The sequence below is a fragment of the Pyrus communis genome, chromosome 15, assembly GCF_041283825.1.
Source record: "Pyrus communis isolate YQ-2024b chromosome 15, ASM4128382v1, whole genome shotgun sequence".
Taxonomy (NCBI): domain Eukaryota; kingdom Viridiplantae; phylum Streptophyta; class Magnoliopsida; order Rosales; family Rosaceae; genus Pyrus; species Pyrus communis.
The window spans coordinates 1011709-1030861 of NC_142579.1; the positions used below are offsets into that span (position 1 = coordinate 1011709).

Sequence of the window (19153 nt, forward strand, 5' to 3'; positions counted from 1 at the left end):
TATGCACACAGATTTATGCCAACTGTGTTTTTCCTATCAAAACTTGATTATGCACACAGATTTATGCCAACTGTGTTTTTTATTTTTTTATTTTGTCAAACGATAGATTTTGTTAGATTAGATGTTAAGTTAGTCGCTGACAGGAACCGTCTTTCTAGTCCTTTACTTGCTATCAATATATAGAACTCTAGATTTCTCAAGTCTTTGCACAATTACCAAAAGACACATCTTTGTCTTTATCTAAATTTCTTTAGATTTCATTTTTATAGAAAAAATGATGCGAGGTATTGAGGCATTTGAAGACCAAGATGAAGTCAGTTTGTCACTTGCATTTTATGTATAACATTGCGCATTAGGGTTCTGAATAGTTATAATCATACCAAACGAGTCTTTAATTCTCTCAAATTTTGCTTATCAATCAATGTTATGTTTACCATGCGTGTTAAGATTAATTAATTAGATGCTCTTTGCGGTTGAGTTTGAATCTCTTTTCTTAAATCATCTTTGTGAAGTAGATTTGTTGGCTCAAATGTCTTCAACGACAATTTGCTACGTCGTCAATGTTTAATGTTTGATTTGATCAGTTCATCAACTAAGATTCAAAATCTGATCATTTTATGTTATGTATGGCCGTGCCTAAGGGCATGTCAGTTAAATAGATTCTTCTTTTTGATCAATCAAAACCCCCGTTTTCACGGTTTAGGCTGCTCCCATTTCACTCGCCAAACGATTTTCCGAAAACAATAACACCCTTGCTGCTGATTCTTTGGCTTCTATCGGTTGATCTTGCCATCACCAGCTGCGGTTCTGGACAGCAACTCTAAAAACAAAAACTAGAGGTTAAATTTCCGTTAAAATGTCCATAAAAACCCTAATGATCCATTGATACAATTTCATCAGTTATAACTGAACAAAAAATCCACTAACCATCCATGGCAAATTGAACACATTCATCTAATTCACAAAAAAGCTTTTGATGCGTCAAATGAAATATAATACTATGATCCAAAATATATTACTTCAGCTTCTTGATGGATAAACAGAACATAAACATAGCTGATATGGATTTCATCTTCTAGGTCGGGAAGTCCGTGACCGACCTGAGAAAAGAGAACAAAAACAACAGTTGTTACAAACGAATTGAGCATCAAAACATATCATGCACGAAATGAACCAGAGGGCGTTCAGCGAGTAATCTCAGCGATAAACTTGAATTTATGCAATGCAAGCCACGAGTGAATTTATCACCGGTAAACAACTAAATGGAAAACTAATTTGAGGAAGGACCCATCAAAACTATTAAATTTGCACACTTCATAAAAATCATCGTTTCTACACAACAAAGACACAACGCCAAAATTTCACTAGGAAGATGCATGGCAGAGTATTTCAGAAAACCTTCGTATTTGTCAAACCAACCCAGATACTACAATATAAAGAATTATGAAACACTTCATTAACTTATTTATCAATGAAGAATTATGAAACACTTGATATGTTATGGTGCCTCATTCATATTCTTCCCTATCAGTCTTTTACCAGACAAGAAAATAGAAAATTAAATTCTCAATGCAAATGAATCATACTACAATATAAAGTATCAAAATTAGTAAATCCGTTTTTCCACAAAAACTTATGCAATAACTCCTTAGAAAGTAAGTATTCAAAGATGCCTACCATTTCGAGAGAGTTGATTTTCTGTAGGCCTCTCAATCTGGGAAGGGGGTTGCATATGACTAGTCAACTGTACTAGTAGACCTTCAAACCGACTCATTTGCTCTGATAGCAAGCCCTCAACCCGACCAAGTTGCTCTTTCAAGCTCTGTACCTCAGCAGCACTTTTTCGTTCAGACTCCTCTTGTCGCTGCTTTGATTCCTCAAGTTGCCTTTTAAGTTCACTGACAATAGACGATGACGATGATGATGGCTCCATTAACTCTTTACGTGTTACACCATCCCCGTAACCACGCACCCTCGACGAACGCTCGGGTCCAAAAACCTTTACAAAAATCTCATCTTCAGTCATCTGTGAGTTTTCCGCTGCCATTTGAGCATAAAGTCTCTTGAGCTTCGACTGCGTTCACAAAATGGAACAACTAGGAAAAATTAAATATTATTCTCATTTTTTCACATAAAGAAGAAATGAAACCAAACCTATATGGAACTCAACATACATAATAAATTAACTAAAAATTAGGTATGCTTGCATTTTTATAATTTAATTCCAGGTTCAATATATACCAATGCCTCCTGTGAAGCTGGATTTGCGGCTAGTCCATCAGGCCGCACATGGGTGAGTTCCCAGAAAAGTGTACGGCCAGGCTCATTTCCAGTCTTATTTTTCTACCAAAAACAAAGAGAACAAGAAGAAGTAGAAAGATGAGCAACTCAGTAAGATATTACTAAACACAAGACAGTGAATAAAACAGGTCATTACCTCTTCCTCACGGATTTGCGAGAAACTCTTGGAGCCAGATGTGTGAATAATGTTATTTTTGGAACCATTCTCCCTGTTTTGCTTACTAAGTACCTGCATTTAAGGAAAAGACCATCAATGTATACAAATAAACAGAGTAGAGAACTAAAAGGTAAATAGGAAAAATGTAAAGTTCTTGATTTTTTTTCTCTTGTTATCTTCTTTGATATGTAACATTTGGCAGTACCTGCCATTCAGGTGAGCTCCACAAATTTACAAGATACTGCCAATCATCCTCTGCAACATTTGGTGGTACTTTTTCACGTGCTTCCTCAATCGTCTCACATGTTTCATAGCACGTCTTCTTAAGGTGATGCCGATAACTGTGGTAGGATCTATGAATCTGATCCAACACCCATTTCATGTGATCTTCAACTTTGAAACGCTTCTGAGGAACATGTACGAAGAAATATTACACAATGAACATGCAAAAATAAGGATTTAAGGGAAAATTAATTGGTCTACTGTGAACTACTTCCAAATTTTTTGTTGTACTGACCAAGACATGTTCAAATGCCTTCTTTTTAATATCAAATGGGATTTCCTTCCATGACTTGACTTGTAGGGGTATCTCCCGTGTTTGCCTAACCAGGGCTGTACACTCTGATTTGAAAAACGTGGAGCCTTCACCTACGGCCCTCCGGTTCTTCCAGCTGATTTCGAATCTTTCTCCAGGAGGAATTTGAGCTAGTTTAAGGTTACGGGTAGGTCCTCGTGTCTTCCTTTTCCCCACATTAGAGCTTGGTAAAACTAGAAAGAAAATAATCAAAATTTAATAAACAGGAAAGAGGTAGCCTTCAGTGGTAATGAAATATATAATATGCATGCCCCATCCTAAGTAAATATCATAAGAAGCAATTAAAAGATTAGGGTTCATTTGAAAACGATTCTAAGAGGACCAAAATCACTTTTAGGGAGTAGCACCTCCCATGCGCTTCTTGGTAAAATTACTGAAAAATTATTTGTAGAGAAACACCTCCCATGTGATTCTCCATAAAATGACTTAAAATTATTTTAAAGTGATTTTATGAAGAAGCACAGAGGAAGTGCTTAAAAATATTATATTATTAACATTAATCAAGTGTGAATATAATATTGATATAAAATGAACTCAGATGTAGATTCTTATGGTCTTAAACAATATACTTAATATACAAATAGTATGCGGAAAAAAACTTGAATAATGATGTCTACAAAGGTTCTATCGATTTAGAAGATTTTATCTGCACACACCTATACACGGTGGGAAAAGTGATAAAACTGTGTACGTACACACTTAAGTGCGAGCACTTAAGGAATTAATCAAAGTCAATCCATATTTGATCAAAACCACAACATGAAACATGCAGTGACAAAAAAGTTAAACCATATGTAATACAAGTATCATTCAAGCATGAGAACTACGAAGCCTTTATAGAACAATTCAATAAACGTACTTCCACGATAAGGTTTTTGTGCAACTGCAAAGTTACTTCATATCAACCTAAAGTTGCCAAGTTTAAAACAGGACTAGCCTCTCTGCAAGCAAGGGTAAGGCTGCATAGATCTGAAGCCCACAACAGAAAGAGCCTTAATTGCAGGTTTTCTCTCTTTCTTAACCTTATATTTTTAGAATGATAATCATTTAAAGACCCCCTATTTTGTTGATAAGTTTATCAGAGCTCAAACTTATCAAAGGCAAATGCATGTATGAAATGCATTGTTTATCAGTTGTTTAAGGAAGATAGCTAATTTCTAGGCATTCTAGCAATAATGCCATTTACACATTTTGGCTAAGACGTGCGCTACTCTGCTGAGGCTTATGCTTATACTATCTGTGGTAAACTGACACTTCTTAAATAAAATAATAAAGACCCAAAATGTCTCAAGTCCCTAACACAAATAATGAGAAGTAGTGGAAACGGAATGGATGAAATGGCTTCTCTTTTTGGAATTGGTTTTTGAATGTAGTAAACGGTCTGTGAGTTATGTTTGTTTTGTTTCTAAGTTTGAAGGATTGTTGAATTATATGGTGTTCGTTGATTACTAGTCAACATACTTTTAACTATAATGTATTTTTATTATTATTATAATTTGAGTCTCAGCTTACCCTTTCACATTTTTAAACATTTCCAAATAAAGTAACAAAATAAAAGGAACATGAAACCTTACCATTACTTGTCCCACATTCTTTACTACACAAACCAGCAGCTGCCCAATATTTCAGGAATTTCTCCTTCACCCGTTTCATAAGGTCCAAAAGAAAGTTACCCTCACTGTAATAGTTGGTACAGTTCTCCCAAATGTATTGGACGTCCTTGAATACATCCTCCGAGTTTGTATACTTTGTACCATTTTGAAGATGGTTGCAAATTGTTCCAAAATCCATTGGTGTTTCTATGACATCAAAGTAATCCTGGTTCCAGACGCCACCACACCCACACCCAAGGGAAAAAGAAAAAAAGTAGAAAATAAAACAGTAAGAGGAAGAGGAAAATTATAAAAGAAGGCAGCAACGCATTTCAAAACACACGACATATATAACACCAGTGTGGCGTTGCAGGTCTGTATGTAATAACATCAAATAAAAAATTAAAATCATCTCTCAGAAAGCTAACATTTCCAACTTGTGAAATAGAACCTTAAGACTTTACAAAAAGCCTTGTTTTTCCTTTTTGAAAACATATTCTACATAATGTCTAGAACAGCATACAAACCCTAATGTGCGTTCACTTGCAGATGTATGTATGTATGTATAAAATAATATGGAGAACAGAGACTTTTTTTTTTTTTTTTTTGGGAGAAGAAACGAAAGAATTTTATATATAAAAGAGGGAAGTTGTGTAAGTGGATAAGAGTTCCACCTAGAACTGGGAGTAACGAGCAAGGACCTTTAAGATAATGCTAATTACTCATGGTAAAGCTAAACTGTATCATTTAACGGCTGCTAACAAATCCCTTAGTATAGAAGACAGAGAGAGAGAGAGTAACCTCTAAACGCATAGGATATCCAAATCTTCCAACAATACATTATTCTGTTTCTGACCACAATTAAGTGCTTTTCAGGCTTTTACTGCAGCGGTTTTTGGTACTTTTGACCCTGACTTTGTAACCTTTGTTCTATATACATTAGGCATTACTTATTATGCAAGCAAGATAGAAAAAGTACAATAATATGTATATACAAATACATAAATAATCAAAACCGATGTTTTCATACAATCAAATGAAATCAAATCAGGTTTTTTGACCTACTTGGTAAAAGAATGGAAATATATGTGTGCGCCAATAAAAATAATAGGTTTTGACTCCAGCTTTTGCTTTCCTCTCAAGCCCAAAACCATTCTTCACTGCAAGCCAACCACACAAGAATAGAGGCCCCAACCAAACTATCCCACCCCTCACTCTCTCTTTTGACTGTGAACTGTTATAGGAAATGAAAAAGTGAGGGAAGTCGGAATGCAAGGAGGAGCCGCCAATGCTCAATTGGAATTGTCATGATTTGAAGAACATAGAAAGTACACCTCCCACCTTGTGATGTCTCTTCCTTAGATGGATGAGTGAGCACTTTGGAGCAATCACTAGAGATAGATATGACGCTCCCCCATGTCACGTCCAGGTAACAGCCTCCAACATTCAGCATAAAAGAGTGCTTACTAAGCACTTAGTTTGTATACCTAGATAGGTAACTCATATTATAATATAGTCCCATGCAGACAAAACAAAACATTGAGGTCATATTTCCACAAAATTTACAAGCTTAGTGGTAAGCTTGTATCATTCAGTTTAATAATGCATGCCAAACACTCATTGTATATACTTAGATAGCTAAGTCATAGCATTAATATTATACTTTGGTGCAGACAAAACATCTCATTCAGGTAATTTTTCCACTAAATGTACAAGCTCTTAGCGATAGTCGAGCTTGTACCCCAAAAGCTAGTTTCTTACATGTTTAACAGGGTATCTCGATGTACTTATTGCTAGAAGCCACAATCCCTTTTTAAAAGCTTTTTAAACGCAATAGACATAAAAGACAGTACAGAACCGGAAGACATATTCCAGAGCATTATATCATGACGATCACCATGTCATGTTATCACTTGAGAAAAACAGTAAGACAACACACAAATAGAAAGTCACACTCACAGGTAACCTCAGAGCTATTGGATCCACGGGAATGTTGAAAGGTACAGCTGCATCCATTTTCATAACTTTCCTAATAACCTAAAAGTAAAATAATTTGAGAACATCAGTAAGTTCAATCACATTAAGCACAATCTGGTTAGATAAGCTTGCATAACAAAATATCTGATTAAGAACATACAAGAACATAAGCAGGGCCTAAAATTGTAAACCAAAATGTTATAACAGAGACCAATTACAAAATATTCATCATACCGCAAGGGCAGCACCCAATTCTTTCTTGTTAGAGCGAGGTTCATGTGTAGGCGATTCTTGCTCATTCTGGAACCTACAGCTAGAACCCGAGACTGCCAATGGACTCACTTGCGCACCATCAATCTGCTTCGATGAGTTTGCCATCTGGTGATTCACTTCACCATACCTCTTAAGCAAGTTCTGCACTGTCCTATCCAAAGAGCTCACATTTTGATCCCCATCTGACCATTCACTCCTCATTGAAGAAGAATCACTCCCCGAATCAATCTCCAATTCGGGGTTAAATTCCTCATCATTGCGGTCCTCATCATCAGTTTTATAATACTCAAGAATATTATTTCCTTCTTCAACATTGTGACTTACAAAATTCAAGAAAGCATTTTCTCTCTCATTGACCACTCTCTCACTCACCACCCTCTCACTCACCACCCTTTCACTCACCACATTCGGGTTCTTTCGCGGCCGTCCTCTCCCCCTGCACGCTTGTTTCCGCTTCATGATCTACCAACAAACTTCAAAAAAATTACAAATCAAAAGAAATAAAAAATAAAAAATCAGTCAGATCAAACTGGGTTCCTCAAAAATATCTCCAACTAATTCAAACTACAAAAATAAAATAAGAGCAGTAATTATAAGCTAAAAAGCTCCAAAATTGATTAATTCGTTCAAATAAAAAAAAAATCCATCAGAAAAATCAAAAGGTAAAACAAATGAGAGAGAAGGAGTTACCTTCTTCAGTATCGAATGGATCGGAGAGATCTAGGGTATGGAAGATTTGGGGATCATCTTGCTTTTCTGTGTGGAATCATGGTTTGATTTGGACACAGAATCTCGGCTGTAACTGTAAGTGTGCGCTATAGATGTTGCAGGTAAAGCCTATGTTAGTTGGGCTCCCGGCAATAACTATGGTTACATTTTCGTAACTGACCAAACCAGATTATTGTCACTAAAGATATTTTTAATTACAATGAAAAAAAAATGGAAAGTGAGCATTCGATTCTCATTTCGTAATTAGAGCAACTTCATCTTTAAAAAATACGGTGGTACACAGTTTATTTAATTTATTCAATGAATGTTTGTCAATTTAATACACTCAATGAATAATTGTAGTATCCCACATCGTCCGTGAGGGTGTGGTCTTTGGGTCTTATATGTACATGCCTGGTGGTACCCTTTGAGGAGGCCTTTTGGGGCTGCTGCCTGCAAAAACAAAACCGTGCGGTAGCCTGGTGTCTGCGACCAAGTCCAAGCCAGGAATGCCAAAGCGGACAATATCCTCAAGGCGGGAGACCGGGATGTGACAATTTGGTATCAGAGCCAGACTCACGGTCGTGGTGTGCCGACGAGGACGTCGAGCTTCCTAAGGGGGGTGGATTGTAGTATCCCACATCGCCCGTGAGGGTGTGGTCTTTGGGCCTTATATGTACATGCCTGGTGGTACCCTTTGAGGAAGCCTTTTGGGGCTGCGGCCTGCAAAAACAAAACCGTACGGTAGCCTGGTGTCTGCGACCTAGTCCAGGCCAAGAATGCCAAAGCAGACAATATCCTCAAGACGGGAGACCGGGATGTGACAATAATGATAAGGTCTAATAAACAGTAATTTATTAAATACATCTCTACCCGTAAAACTAAATAGCTTAATCAATTTTATTAAAATATTATTGATTTTTATTATAAAATAATAAATAATTTTAATTTTAATTTTAATTTCTAACTTTATAAAAAATATTATTAATTTCTGATATTTAATTTATTTATTTTAAATAAGAAGAAGAAAAGAAACGAATTTTATATAAATGCTGTGAAACAACCTCAGAGTCGGCTTCCCAAAAAAAAGGTCTTTTATCATCATCTGAACTCTCCAAAATCTACTTGGATCTCTCTCCTCTTCTTCTGTGTCTGTCTGCGTGCACGCATACCCCAAAAAAGCTCCTCCAATGAAGCAGACCAGAGCACGCCAACCCACCACCCATGCCGTCAATCCCCATTTCTTTCTATGACGAAACGACCCTTCTCCTCCCTTACCACCGCCACCTTCATCATCATCACCGCCACCATCCTCTCCGCCGTTATACCACCACCAGCTCATGCCTTCGGTTCCGGCTCCACCCTTGTCGTTATCTCCGCCTCCAGCACCGTCTACGGTGTCGTGTCAGAACAACCGCGGCAGCCCATCATCTGCTACCGCCGCGGAGAAACAGTCGCAGTGGAGCCCAACATCTCTTTCTCCGCCATCTCTGGCGCACGGACCTCTCTTTGCGGCCTCCGCTCTGGTGGATACAGCCTCCGATGCTAAGACCTGGCGCAAAAAAAAAAAAAAAAAAAAAAAAAATTCAAGTGGCTGACGTCAGCCTGTTACGTCAGCCTGAGGTCATGTACGTTGGTCTTTAGCTCAGCATGTTTTGGGCTAACCTATGGACTGACTTGGGCTGGATGCCAGCCTATTTAAATAGGCTGACAGGTTTTTAAGGGGTGTCAACCTATTTATCCTGCTTTGAACTAGCCTATGCTTCAAGTGGAGTTGCTCTTAGTAGGATTATTTTTGGTTAAGCTCCTTAGAACTTGATTTGATTTCGATTCCAGTTTGCACCATAAAACTCAAAAGTCGTTATTTTATTCCCGGAAACTTGATTTCGATCCTAATTTGTCATCTGAAATTGAAAAATCGTTACTTTACTCTCTGAAACTCAATATTCACTTTACTTTGAGTTGTTTTTATGTATTCTGTTAAATAATTGTTCAGCCAACTTATGCAACATAATTAAGGCCTACTTAAGGCTGACTTGACATAAGTTCACATATCCAATGAAATAGTGTCACGTAGATAGAAACATAAAAGTAAAAGAAAATTTAATTTTCAAACATTGTATAACATATTAAATAAAGTAAAAAAAAATAGCAAAAGCATTTCTTAGGAAATCCAGTCCCTAGATTTCACAGTTTAAAATTACGAATTTTGTATTTCGTATTCGTATTCAATGTTCCCTTGGACATAAAAGAAACATTCTTTCTATTCCTACCATTTTTGGAGGTGATTGAAATAAATAAGCGTTCTTAACTAAAAAAACTCCCGATGTCATACATTAACAATAAAGTCTTATCACACTAAGTGAAATCGACTGTCGTAGAACACCACTGCGCTCCACTTTACAAAACCCTGGTGTCATAAAGAAAGAAAACACGAGAAACTACTGCACCAATCCATTGGTACAAGTACGTGAGTTACAAATTCAACATTTATCCACGTAATTCACACGACACGTTTGGGCCATTGAAAGTAACAAATAAATTACTATCAGGTTCTTAACGGAGATGCAATACACAAATATAGCTGATGTGGACCTCATCTTCTAGGTCGGACAGTCCGCGGCCGGCCTGAAAAAGGAGAACAAAAAACAGTGGCTGTTACAACCGCCAACACTAAATGAATTGAGTATCAAAACATATCCTGGACGAACTGGACTGGAAGCATTCAACTAAGAGCAATCTCAGAGATAAGGTTGAGTTTGCACAGAGCAAGCCCGACGGTTAATTTATCTTCGATGAACAAGGACCCTGTTCAAACTATTACATTTCCACCACTTAATAAAAACGCGTTGCATGTATGCACTTATAAAATAGGCATCCAATATAGGTGAGGCAAAAGGCATTCAAAAATGCAATCTCCTTTTATTTTGTTTGCTTTAAATTTTTGTTTATAAAGTTAAATATATGCTTCTGGTATTCTGCCATCCCTAAAGCAACTCCTCAAGCCAAAGAGGGTCACCAAGATGTATGCACCGCCATCTACATGCCGCTTTAGAAACTAATGGAAAATTAAATGACTGCAAAAATTTATTAAGATGAGGAATGAAATGGGAAAAAACACATAGGCAAGTATGATTTCACTAGGGAGATGCAGTGGTAAGGAAAACAAAGAGCAAACACAGCGGCAAATGTTCACCATGGAGATGCAGGAAAAAGTATTTGGGTACGCAGTAACATCATACGATGTTGCAAACTTATGGTATTAGTTAAACCAAATCAAGTGCTGAAAAATGATGAAAATGACACCTCCTGTCGCCATTCTCATTGATTCCACACACTACATATTTACCCAAGTAGGATGGTGTGTTATTTACGGAACCTATATCTTCATTAACAGGACTATAAGTAACATGTACCTAAACGTTGGGATGGAACCTCTGAAGTCACAGAACTTCAGCTCCTTAAACACATATAGCCATGGTACAAAGCCACAACATTTTACAAAAACCAAAGGCATTTCTTATGACACGGAGGTCGTGATATAGAACAGCATACTAACTCAACCTTCACTGAATTCTTATCATCAGTGAAGAATTATGAAACACTTATAGTGGTGTCCGACTCATACTTTACCAACCAAGAAACAAGTAGAAATGTCAATGCAAACGAGCCATACTTCAATGTAAAGTATAAAAAGATTGTAATTCCTTTTTTTCCAGACACCACATAGCTAATTCTTTTTTTGGTCAACCATATAGATACTTCCTGGTAAGAGTATTAAAAAATGCATACCTCTTTGGGAGGGTGGATTTACAGTAGGCCTCTCTGTCTGCACAGGGGAACTAACTTGACTCGCCAACTGTACTAGTAAACCTTCAAACCGATTCATTTGCTCTGAAAACAAACCCTCAACTCTACCAAGTTGCTCTTTTAAACCCTGTACCTCAGCAACACATCTTTGTTCCGACTCCTCTTGTCGCTGCTTTGATTCGTCAAGTTGCTTTCTGAGTTCACCCCATAACTCTTTGGAGGTTATACCACGTTCCCTCTGCGGACGCTCAGGTCCAAAAACCTTTTCATAAATCTCGTCTTCAGTCATATGCAAGTTCCCCGCAGACACTTCAGCATAAAGTGCCTTGAGCTTTGACTGGATTCAGAAAATGGAAAAACTAAGTGAAATATAAGAACAAAAGAAAAACAAAAGTATACCGAACTCAACATACATAACTAATTAAAAGTTAGGTATGCTTGCATTTTTAATTTAATTTTCGGAATCAGTATACATACCAATGCCTCCTCTGCAGCTGGATGGGCAGCTTTTCCATCAGACCGCAAATGGGTGAGTTCCCATAGACGTATACGACCAGGGTCATTTCCAGTCTTCTTTCTCTATCATTGAACCGAATTAAAAAAAAAAAAAAAATTGCAAGCAACTCAGCAAAATATCCCTTAATATTTAAACACAATATTCACTGGACAATACAGGTCATACCTCTTCCTCGTAGATTTGCGAGAAACTCTTGGAGCCACAAGTGTGAATTAAGTTATTTTCTTTGAAACCATTCTCCTTGTTTTTCTTACTCCATGCCTACATTTAAGGAAGACAATGTATGTATAAAAATAGAACTAGGAAAGAGTAGAGGAACTGAAAGAAACATAGAGAAAAATAACTTGACTTTTTCCCTCGTTGTCTTCTAAAATATGCAACATTTGGTTGTACCTTCCATTCAGGTGAGCTCCATAAGTCTGTAAGATACTGCCAATCATCCTCAGCAACACTTGGTGGTACGTTTTGCAGTGCTTCCTCAATTGTCCCACATGTATCATACCACAACCTCTTGAGGTAACGCCGATAACTGTGGTAGGATCTATGAATCTGTTCCAACACCCATCTCATGTGATCTTCAACTTTGAAGCGCTTCTGAGAAACATATATGAAGAAATATTATACAGTAAGCATACAAAAGGATTTGAGGGAAAATTAATTGGTAGATAGTGTGAACTACTTCCTTCCAAATCTTGTGTTGTATTACTAACCAAGATACGCTCAAATGCCTTCTTTTTAATATCAATTGGGATACTCTTCCACGACTTGACCTGTAGGGGTATCTCCCGGGTTTGCCTAACCAGGGCTGTACACGCTGATTTGAACAATTTGGAGCTTTCACCTACAGCTCTCCGGTTCCTCCAGGTGACTTCAAGCCTTCCCCCAAAAGGAACTTGATCTAGTATACGGTTAACAGTGGGCCCTCGTGTCCTCCTTTTCTCCACATTAGAGCTTTTTAAGACTAAAAAGGAAATTAATCAAAAGCTAACAAAAATGAAAGCAGAAGTAACCTACACCGATGATGAACCACACACTATGCATGCCTCATCCTCACAATACAACATAATGGGCAATTAAAAGATTTATCAAAGCACAATCACCACAGGCAATGTATGTATGAAATGCATAGTCTATGGAATCTTTCTCCTACCTCTACCACGGGATCACTGGTCAATCCAATCCATTCTCTACCAATCAGCGGTCAAATATTATTAACTATTTATTTATAGGAAAGTGTTCTTAAACATCAAAACAGAATGGATAAAAATCTATAATATATGAAAAAAGAAATAAAAATAAAAGGTGAAAAACTAAGGGATACCTCATAGATAATGATTTTATACCTTGAGAACTCAAGTTGAAACATATGCTGAACTGCCAATTCAAATGTTCTACAGTCTATAATTTAATCTTTTTGTTCGTAATTAATTATGCATGCAGGCATGGATCTTTTTACATTTCAAACCATAAAACGAAAACCTAGTAATCCTATGCATTCACCAACCAATTAAGTCTTTAAAACTACTGCATTAGCATACAGGAGCATTCCATCGCCCAGTACATGTACAACAAACCAAAAATCACTAAAATCTTGTTAACTTTACTTACCAATTGATGTAAAGCATTCAATCTTATGCGTACTTGTGCCCACTCATAGAAAACATATAAATTTACAACAAAGAGATTGCATAAATGACAAAGAAAATGACCAACATTGTATAATTGCATAAATGACATCCATTAAGTTTATTTTATGCTTAACTGCCTACCGAGTAAAAATTTTATCACCAAGAATAACAAAGAGGGTTTTGTTGAATTGTACCAGATTGGCTGATTCATATGTTGAATGATAGTTGACATTTTTTAACCATAACATAATTGTTATAGTTTTGTTATTATAATTATAAGGCTTATGCCCCTACACCTTTCCATACGGGGCATCAAAACGCCATGTCTCGTGCTTTCGTGTTTTAAAACACTGCAGGATGACTAGAAAAATTAACAGAATAAAAGTAACATGAAACCCTTACCACTTCTTGGTCCTGGTTCTTTACTGCCCAAACCAGCTTCTGTCCAATATGTCATGAATTTCTCCTTCACCTGTTTCATAAGGTCCAAAACAAAGTTACCCTCATTGTAATAGGTGCAGCAGTTCTTCCAAATGTATTGGACGTCCCTGAACACATCCTCTGAGTTCATATATTTAGTACCATTTTGAAGATGGTTGCATATTGTTCCAAAATCCATTGGTGTATCTATGACATCAAAGTAATCCTGTTCCAGCCACAACCACCCCCACACCCAAGAAAGGAAAAACAAAACAAAGTACATGATAACACAATAAGAGACAGAGAAAGAGAGGAATTGTGAAAGAAAGATAGAAACGCATTTGAGAACACATATGACATGTTAAACAGCTATGTCACATTGCGGGTCTGTACGTAATAATATCAAATAAACAATTAACTAATTACGAACATCCCAATAGTTCCAACTTATGAATTAATCTCAAGACCTTACACTCAGGATAAAGGCTTTGTCACTCTGTTTTGAATACATGATATTCTACAAAATGTCCAGAACAGGATAAGAACCCAGACGTAAAATAGCTTGCACATCTATATATACAAGAATACACTGTGTTTCTGACCAATTGTTAAATGCTTTCGAGGCTTTTAATGCAGGAGTTTTTAGTATCTTTGACACTGGCATTGTAAAAATATGCATTACGAAAATATGCATATAGAAAGACTCACAGGCATTCTCATAGCAACTGGATCCACAGGAGCGTTGAAAGGTACGGATGCATCCATTTCCATAACCCTCTTAATAACCTAAAAGGTGAATAATTTGAGAACAGTAGTAAGTTCAATCACATTAAGTATAATCTGGTTAGATAAGTTCTCATGGAAAAATATCTGGTAGGAAAATCACGTTCATTGTTGAAAAATGAAAGTAAAAAGGACTACACCTAAAACTGTAAAACCAAAAGTTTACAACAGAAACCAACTATAAAGTTTCAAACATACCGCCAGGGAAGCACTCAATTCTTTCTTGTTAAAGTGAGGAACATGAGAAGGCACCTCTTGCTGATTCTCAAAACTAATCCAGGAACTCAAGCCTGTCAATGGTGTAGTTTCTGCGCAATCATGAGAAGGTGTCTCTTGCCCATTCCGAAATCTACTTGAAGAACCCAAGCCTGGCAACGGAGTGGTTTGCACAGGATTATGAGAAGGCGCCCCTTGCTCACTTGAGAATCTATTCCAAGAACCCAAGCTTGTCAATGCCTTATTTTGTGCACGATTATGAGACGGTGCTTCTTGCTCATCCTGAGATATACTCCAAGATCCCAAGCCTGTCAATGCCTTAGTTTTCGCAGGATTATGAGAAGGCGCCTCTTGCTCATTCCTAGATCTACACCAAGAACCCGTGCCTGTCAATGCCTTAGTTTGCAGACGATTATGAGAAGGCACCTCTTCCTCATTCGGGAATCTACTCCGAGAACCCAAGCCTGTCAATTGCTTAGTTTGCGCACGATCAATCTTCTTGGACGATTTTTCCCTCTGGCGGCTTTCTTCAACATACTTAAGCAATTTTTGCACTGCCTTATCCACAGAGCTCACATCTTGATCCCCGTCTTGATCCCCACCTGACCAGTCGCTCCCGATTGAAGTAGAATTACTAGCTGAATCAATCTCCATTTCAGGGTTAAATTCCTCATCGTCACGGTCTTCGGGACTAGATTCATAACACTCAAGAATATTTCCTTCTTCAACATTGTGAGTATTGTGATTTACAAAATTCAAAAATGCGTTTTCGTTCTCATTGACCACTCGCTCGCTGACCACCCTCTCACTGACCACTCTTTCACTCACCACATTTGGCGTTTTCCGTGGCCTTCCTCTTCCCCTGCATGGTTGTTTCGTCCTCATGATCTACTAACAAACTTCAAAAAATTTAACAAGGAAAGAAAGAAAAAAACAACATCAGTAAGCAAATCAGACTACAATATCTAATTAAGAGCAGTAATTGTAAGCTTGGAAGATCAAAAATTGTTCGATTCGTTCAAATGAGAAAACAAAAAACGTTCAGGAAAAATTAAGCATGTTGTTACCAAAAATGCTAACATCTAAGTCACAATCTGAGCAGCATTGAAAGCTTAAGAACTTCGATTTCACTTCAAACCCACCAAAACGTATACCACCCCAAAAAACACGCATACTCTTTAGATTTAAGTTTATCTGAAGCACAAGGAAGGGGAGAGAGAGAGAGAGAGAATGACCTTTTCCTGGATGAACTGAATCGCAGAAATTAGGGTTTGGAATAGCTGGCCATTTGGGGATTAGGGTTTTGAAAGTCTTGCTTTTACTCTGGAGTCAGGGTTTGCAGGTACTGGCACAACGAATCGTGGCTATAACTGCAATACATCACGGTAGTACATCATAAAAAAAATGAAAACATCACGGCAACAACCATGGTTACTATAGACGTCACGGCAATAACCATGGTTACTCTTTAAAACCACGAACCACATTCAAGTTCCACTAGGCGCTCCAAATTCGATCAAATATAAGTCTATTGCATGAGTGATGTTAGAGAAATCATCTATATGAATTCTGATTTGGAAATTATATTGTATCGAATGATGGTTGGATTTCTAAAAACATAGTCTTTTTAATATTTTTCATACAAAAATATTGATCATTGGGTTTTGAAATAAACACACAATTTTCATTTTACTTTTTTCAAAAACTAAAAGCTATTTTGTTTTTATTTTTGACAATTTGTGCTTAGAAATATTTAAGATGATATATTTGATCCATGCATAATATCATGAAGAAAAATGACACAAATTATTAACAGTGGACACTTTTGTGCCCATTAAGGAACACCAAGTTAGAATAAGGCCTTGAAAAAGCCCAAGGGACATAAGCCCAAAAGGTTCGGAAGCCTGGGGAAGGACATGGCCGAGATCCTCGCATACCGACCTGGATGCCAGCCGACCAGGATAGGCTTTAAATGCCGATCGGAGAACACATGAGCAGACTGACAACTTCGTAACACGGATTTCTAGAGAAAGGCCTACTCAGATGTCATTCAAGCCACATGGCGACTTAGGGTCAACGTTGAAGACCCAAGATGGGACACAAAGTGTGTCGGGATAACGCTTAGGTAGATTAGGTTAAGTAACTGAGATTGACCGAGAGGAATATGCTACTTTATTCTAGGCCGACGTGCATTGAACTAGATATTAGTCACTTCACTGCCGAATGTTGTTGACAGGTAAAAAAGTGTCAACGAGCTAGTCCACGTAGAGTGGCACATTAAATGCTCACTGTACAATCAATTGAATTCAAGCAACAGTGGACGTAATTCAGGTTTTGTGGGGGTGAACCACTTACATCTTTGTCTATTTAAATTTCAGTCCAAATCCTAAAGCCCACCAAGAGTTATATATCTTTGATTGTTAGGTTTAAAGTATATTCGTGTCCACCTAGATTCATCTGGGTTTGACTTGCAAATTTTGAACGTTAACACAAATTTTTTACTACTTAGTTTTGGCAAAATAGGAGATGAGGAAAATATAAAGGAAGAATAATGAGTGAAGATGGGTGGTAGGCAATGGCGGAATGCCGGAAAAGTGGTTGGAGAAGGTTCTCCAGGTACCACATGGAGATAGAGGTCTATTATGCAAGCCTTTGATGCATGTACTAAAAGCACCCTTCCACTAACTTCTCGCCAAAATACCTTACTCGACATTCTTTCGCAGTCTTCACTCCGAGACCGCAACACAATACACGAGGACTTTATAGAGTGTTTTATATATCCTCCTAGTTAGAGCATTTCTAAGGGAGGTTAGCAAAGTTAGATTTGTTGTGCCACATAGAAAAAACGTAACTCCAACGAAGGTAGCAATCCAGTTAGCAAATTAAAGAATTAGCAACTGACCTTGCGTGTGTTTGTAAGAAACTTATCTCTGTTGCAGTCTTATTAGATTAGGAATGTGATTGTGTAAATCCTAGTGTATCTAGGAATATCTCTTATATTCCTATTAGGAGTTGATTACCTATTAAGAGTTGTAATCCTAAAAGGGTAAGGAATTAACATTCCTTACTATTATAAATAAAGGCACAATGGGGTAGAATAGAACACATTTCACAATTACACATATCTCTTTTTCTCTCTCTATGTCGCACCTTTCTCTGTCTCTATGGCCTCCGTAATCGTTCAGTAAATTATGCCTACAACATGTTATCAACACGCTCTTGATGCTGCACTAACAAGAAAATTTGTTCTTCAATCAGGGGAGATTACGTTTTTAATCATTCTTTTTATGATTAATCTATTATTTTATTGAATTGATCTACAGGCTATTGATTCAATTTAATTTTTCTGTGTTGAACGTGGTACAACACATTGAAGATACAATTCCGGCTTTCTGATAAGGATCTTTTACAATTTCAAAGGCTTTTGTAGTTTTCTGCCAATTAGGTATGCTTAAAATAAAGGAAGATATTTGAAATGACCATGAAGCATGAAAACATTCCCTATGATGCATGAACCCCCTACATTTATATTTACCTTCCGATATATATATTGTATATGTTTTATATATTTGTTAATATATATATATATATACATATATATTTGTTTCATGCGTTACGCAATTAAATTGCTATGTGGAATTGTGAGTCAAAGTATATTCATAAATTAGAAGCAAATCTAGGGTTTGTAAAACCTTAACAATTTCAAAAAAAAAAAGATATTGGAACTTTGCAGCACCACCACAAGGACCACCGTGCTGGCCTGAAGCCTAGTCGTGTGGAAACCCTCCTTGACACGATGTCGTTTGACGTCTCGGACCTTTGTCGAAGCCTTCGGGCTTCACTGCACAATGTGGACAACCAGGGCGTGTGTCTGGTTTGGTTTCCTTACCACGAGCCTGCAGCCCCGACCCACATCAATGCATGTTGGGATGGTCCATTTTCACCTCGGTACACGCCAGCAATTTGCTATTGAGCTCTGCCACTACCATAGCCCGTGCCTCAGTTAGTCAGCCCATGGGACTGGGCTTAGTACTCACACGCATAAACCCGCAGGTCAGCACTTCCCTGGGCCTGACTCGTGCCCCCTTCATCCTAAACCGGAAACTCAGTTGCAGCTGGGGTTTCCCTCGCGCCCGTAAACCTCTAGGCCTACCCTTGCGTTATAGCCATGATTGC

At 37.5% G+C, this 19153-nt stretch overlaps 2 protein-coding genes across 11 annotated transcripts; both read right to left on the bottom strand.

Moving 5' to 3' along the window:
* Nucleotides 1-593: 593 nt before the first annotated feature.
* Nucleotides 594-7914, bottom strand: LOC137714064 (uncharacterized). Of its 7 annotated transcripts, none has more exons than XR_015956923.1 (11): nt 7586-7901; nt 6857-7357; nt 6605-6682; nt 4628-4871; nt 2976-3226; nt 2664-2864; nt 2438-2530; nt 2242-2343; nt 1678-2074; nt 928-1100; nt 594-820 (listed from the first exon to the last, which is right to left on the bottom strand). XR_015956923.1 is itself a non-coding variant. In XM_068453379.2 (11 exons), exons 2-10 carry the CDS (start codon nt 7352-7354, stop codon nt 1069-1071), a joined length of 1896 nt encoding a protein of 631 aa, XP_068309480.2. In that variant the 5' UTR covers nt 7355-7368; nt 7586-7858; the 3' UTR covers nt 594-820; nt 1020-1068. The 7 variants fall into 7 exon arrangements, 3 of the variants coding, with proteins under 3 accessions (XP_068309480.2, XP_068309470.2, XP_068309472.2); XR_011065390.2 differs by having other exon boundaries at nt 6857-7368; nt 7586-7880; XR_015956924.1 differs by having other exon boundaries at nt 1678-2096; nt 6857-7368; nt 7586-7858.
* Nucleotides 7915-9891: 1977 nt separating this feature from the next.
* Nucleotides 9892-16415, bottom strand: LOC137712923 (uncharacterized). Of its 4 annotated transcripts, none has more exons than XM_068452130.2 (10): nt 16213-16415; nt 14960-15876; nt 14687-14764; nt 13961-14204; nt 12641-12891; nt 12324-12524; nt 12096-12191; nt 11891-11992; nt 11396-11750; nt 9892-10231 (listed from the first exon to the last, which is right to left on the bottom strand). In XM_068452130.2, exons 2-10 carry the CDS (start codon nt 15860-15862, stop codon nt 10200-10202), a joined length of 2262 nt encoding a protein of 753 aa, XP_068308231.2. In that variant the 5' UTR covers nt 15863-15876; nt 16213-16415; the 3' UTR covers nt 9892-10199. The 4 variants fall into 4 exon arrangements, with proteins under 4 accessions (XP_068308231.2, XP_088542405.1, XP_068308239.2 ...); XM_088686279.1 differs by having other exon boundaries at nt 13961-14030; nt 16213-16365; XM_068452138.2 differs by having other exon boundaries at nt 16045-16364.
* Between the last annotated feature and the right edge of the window lie 2738 nt (nt 16416-19153).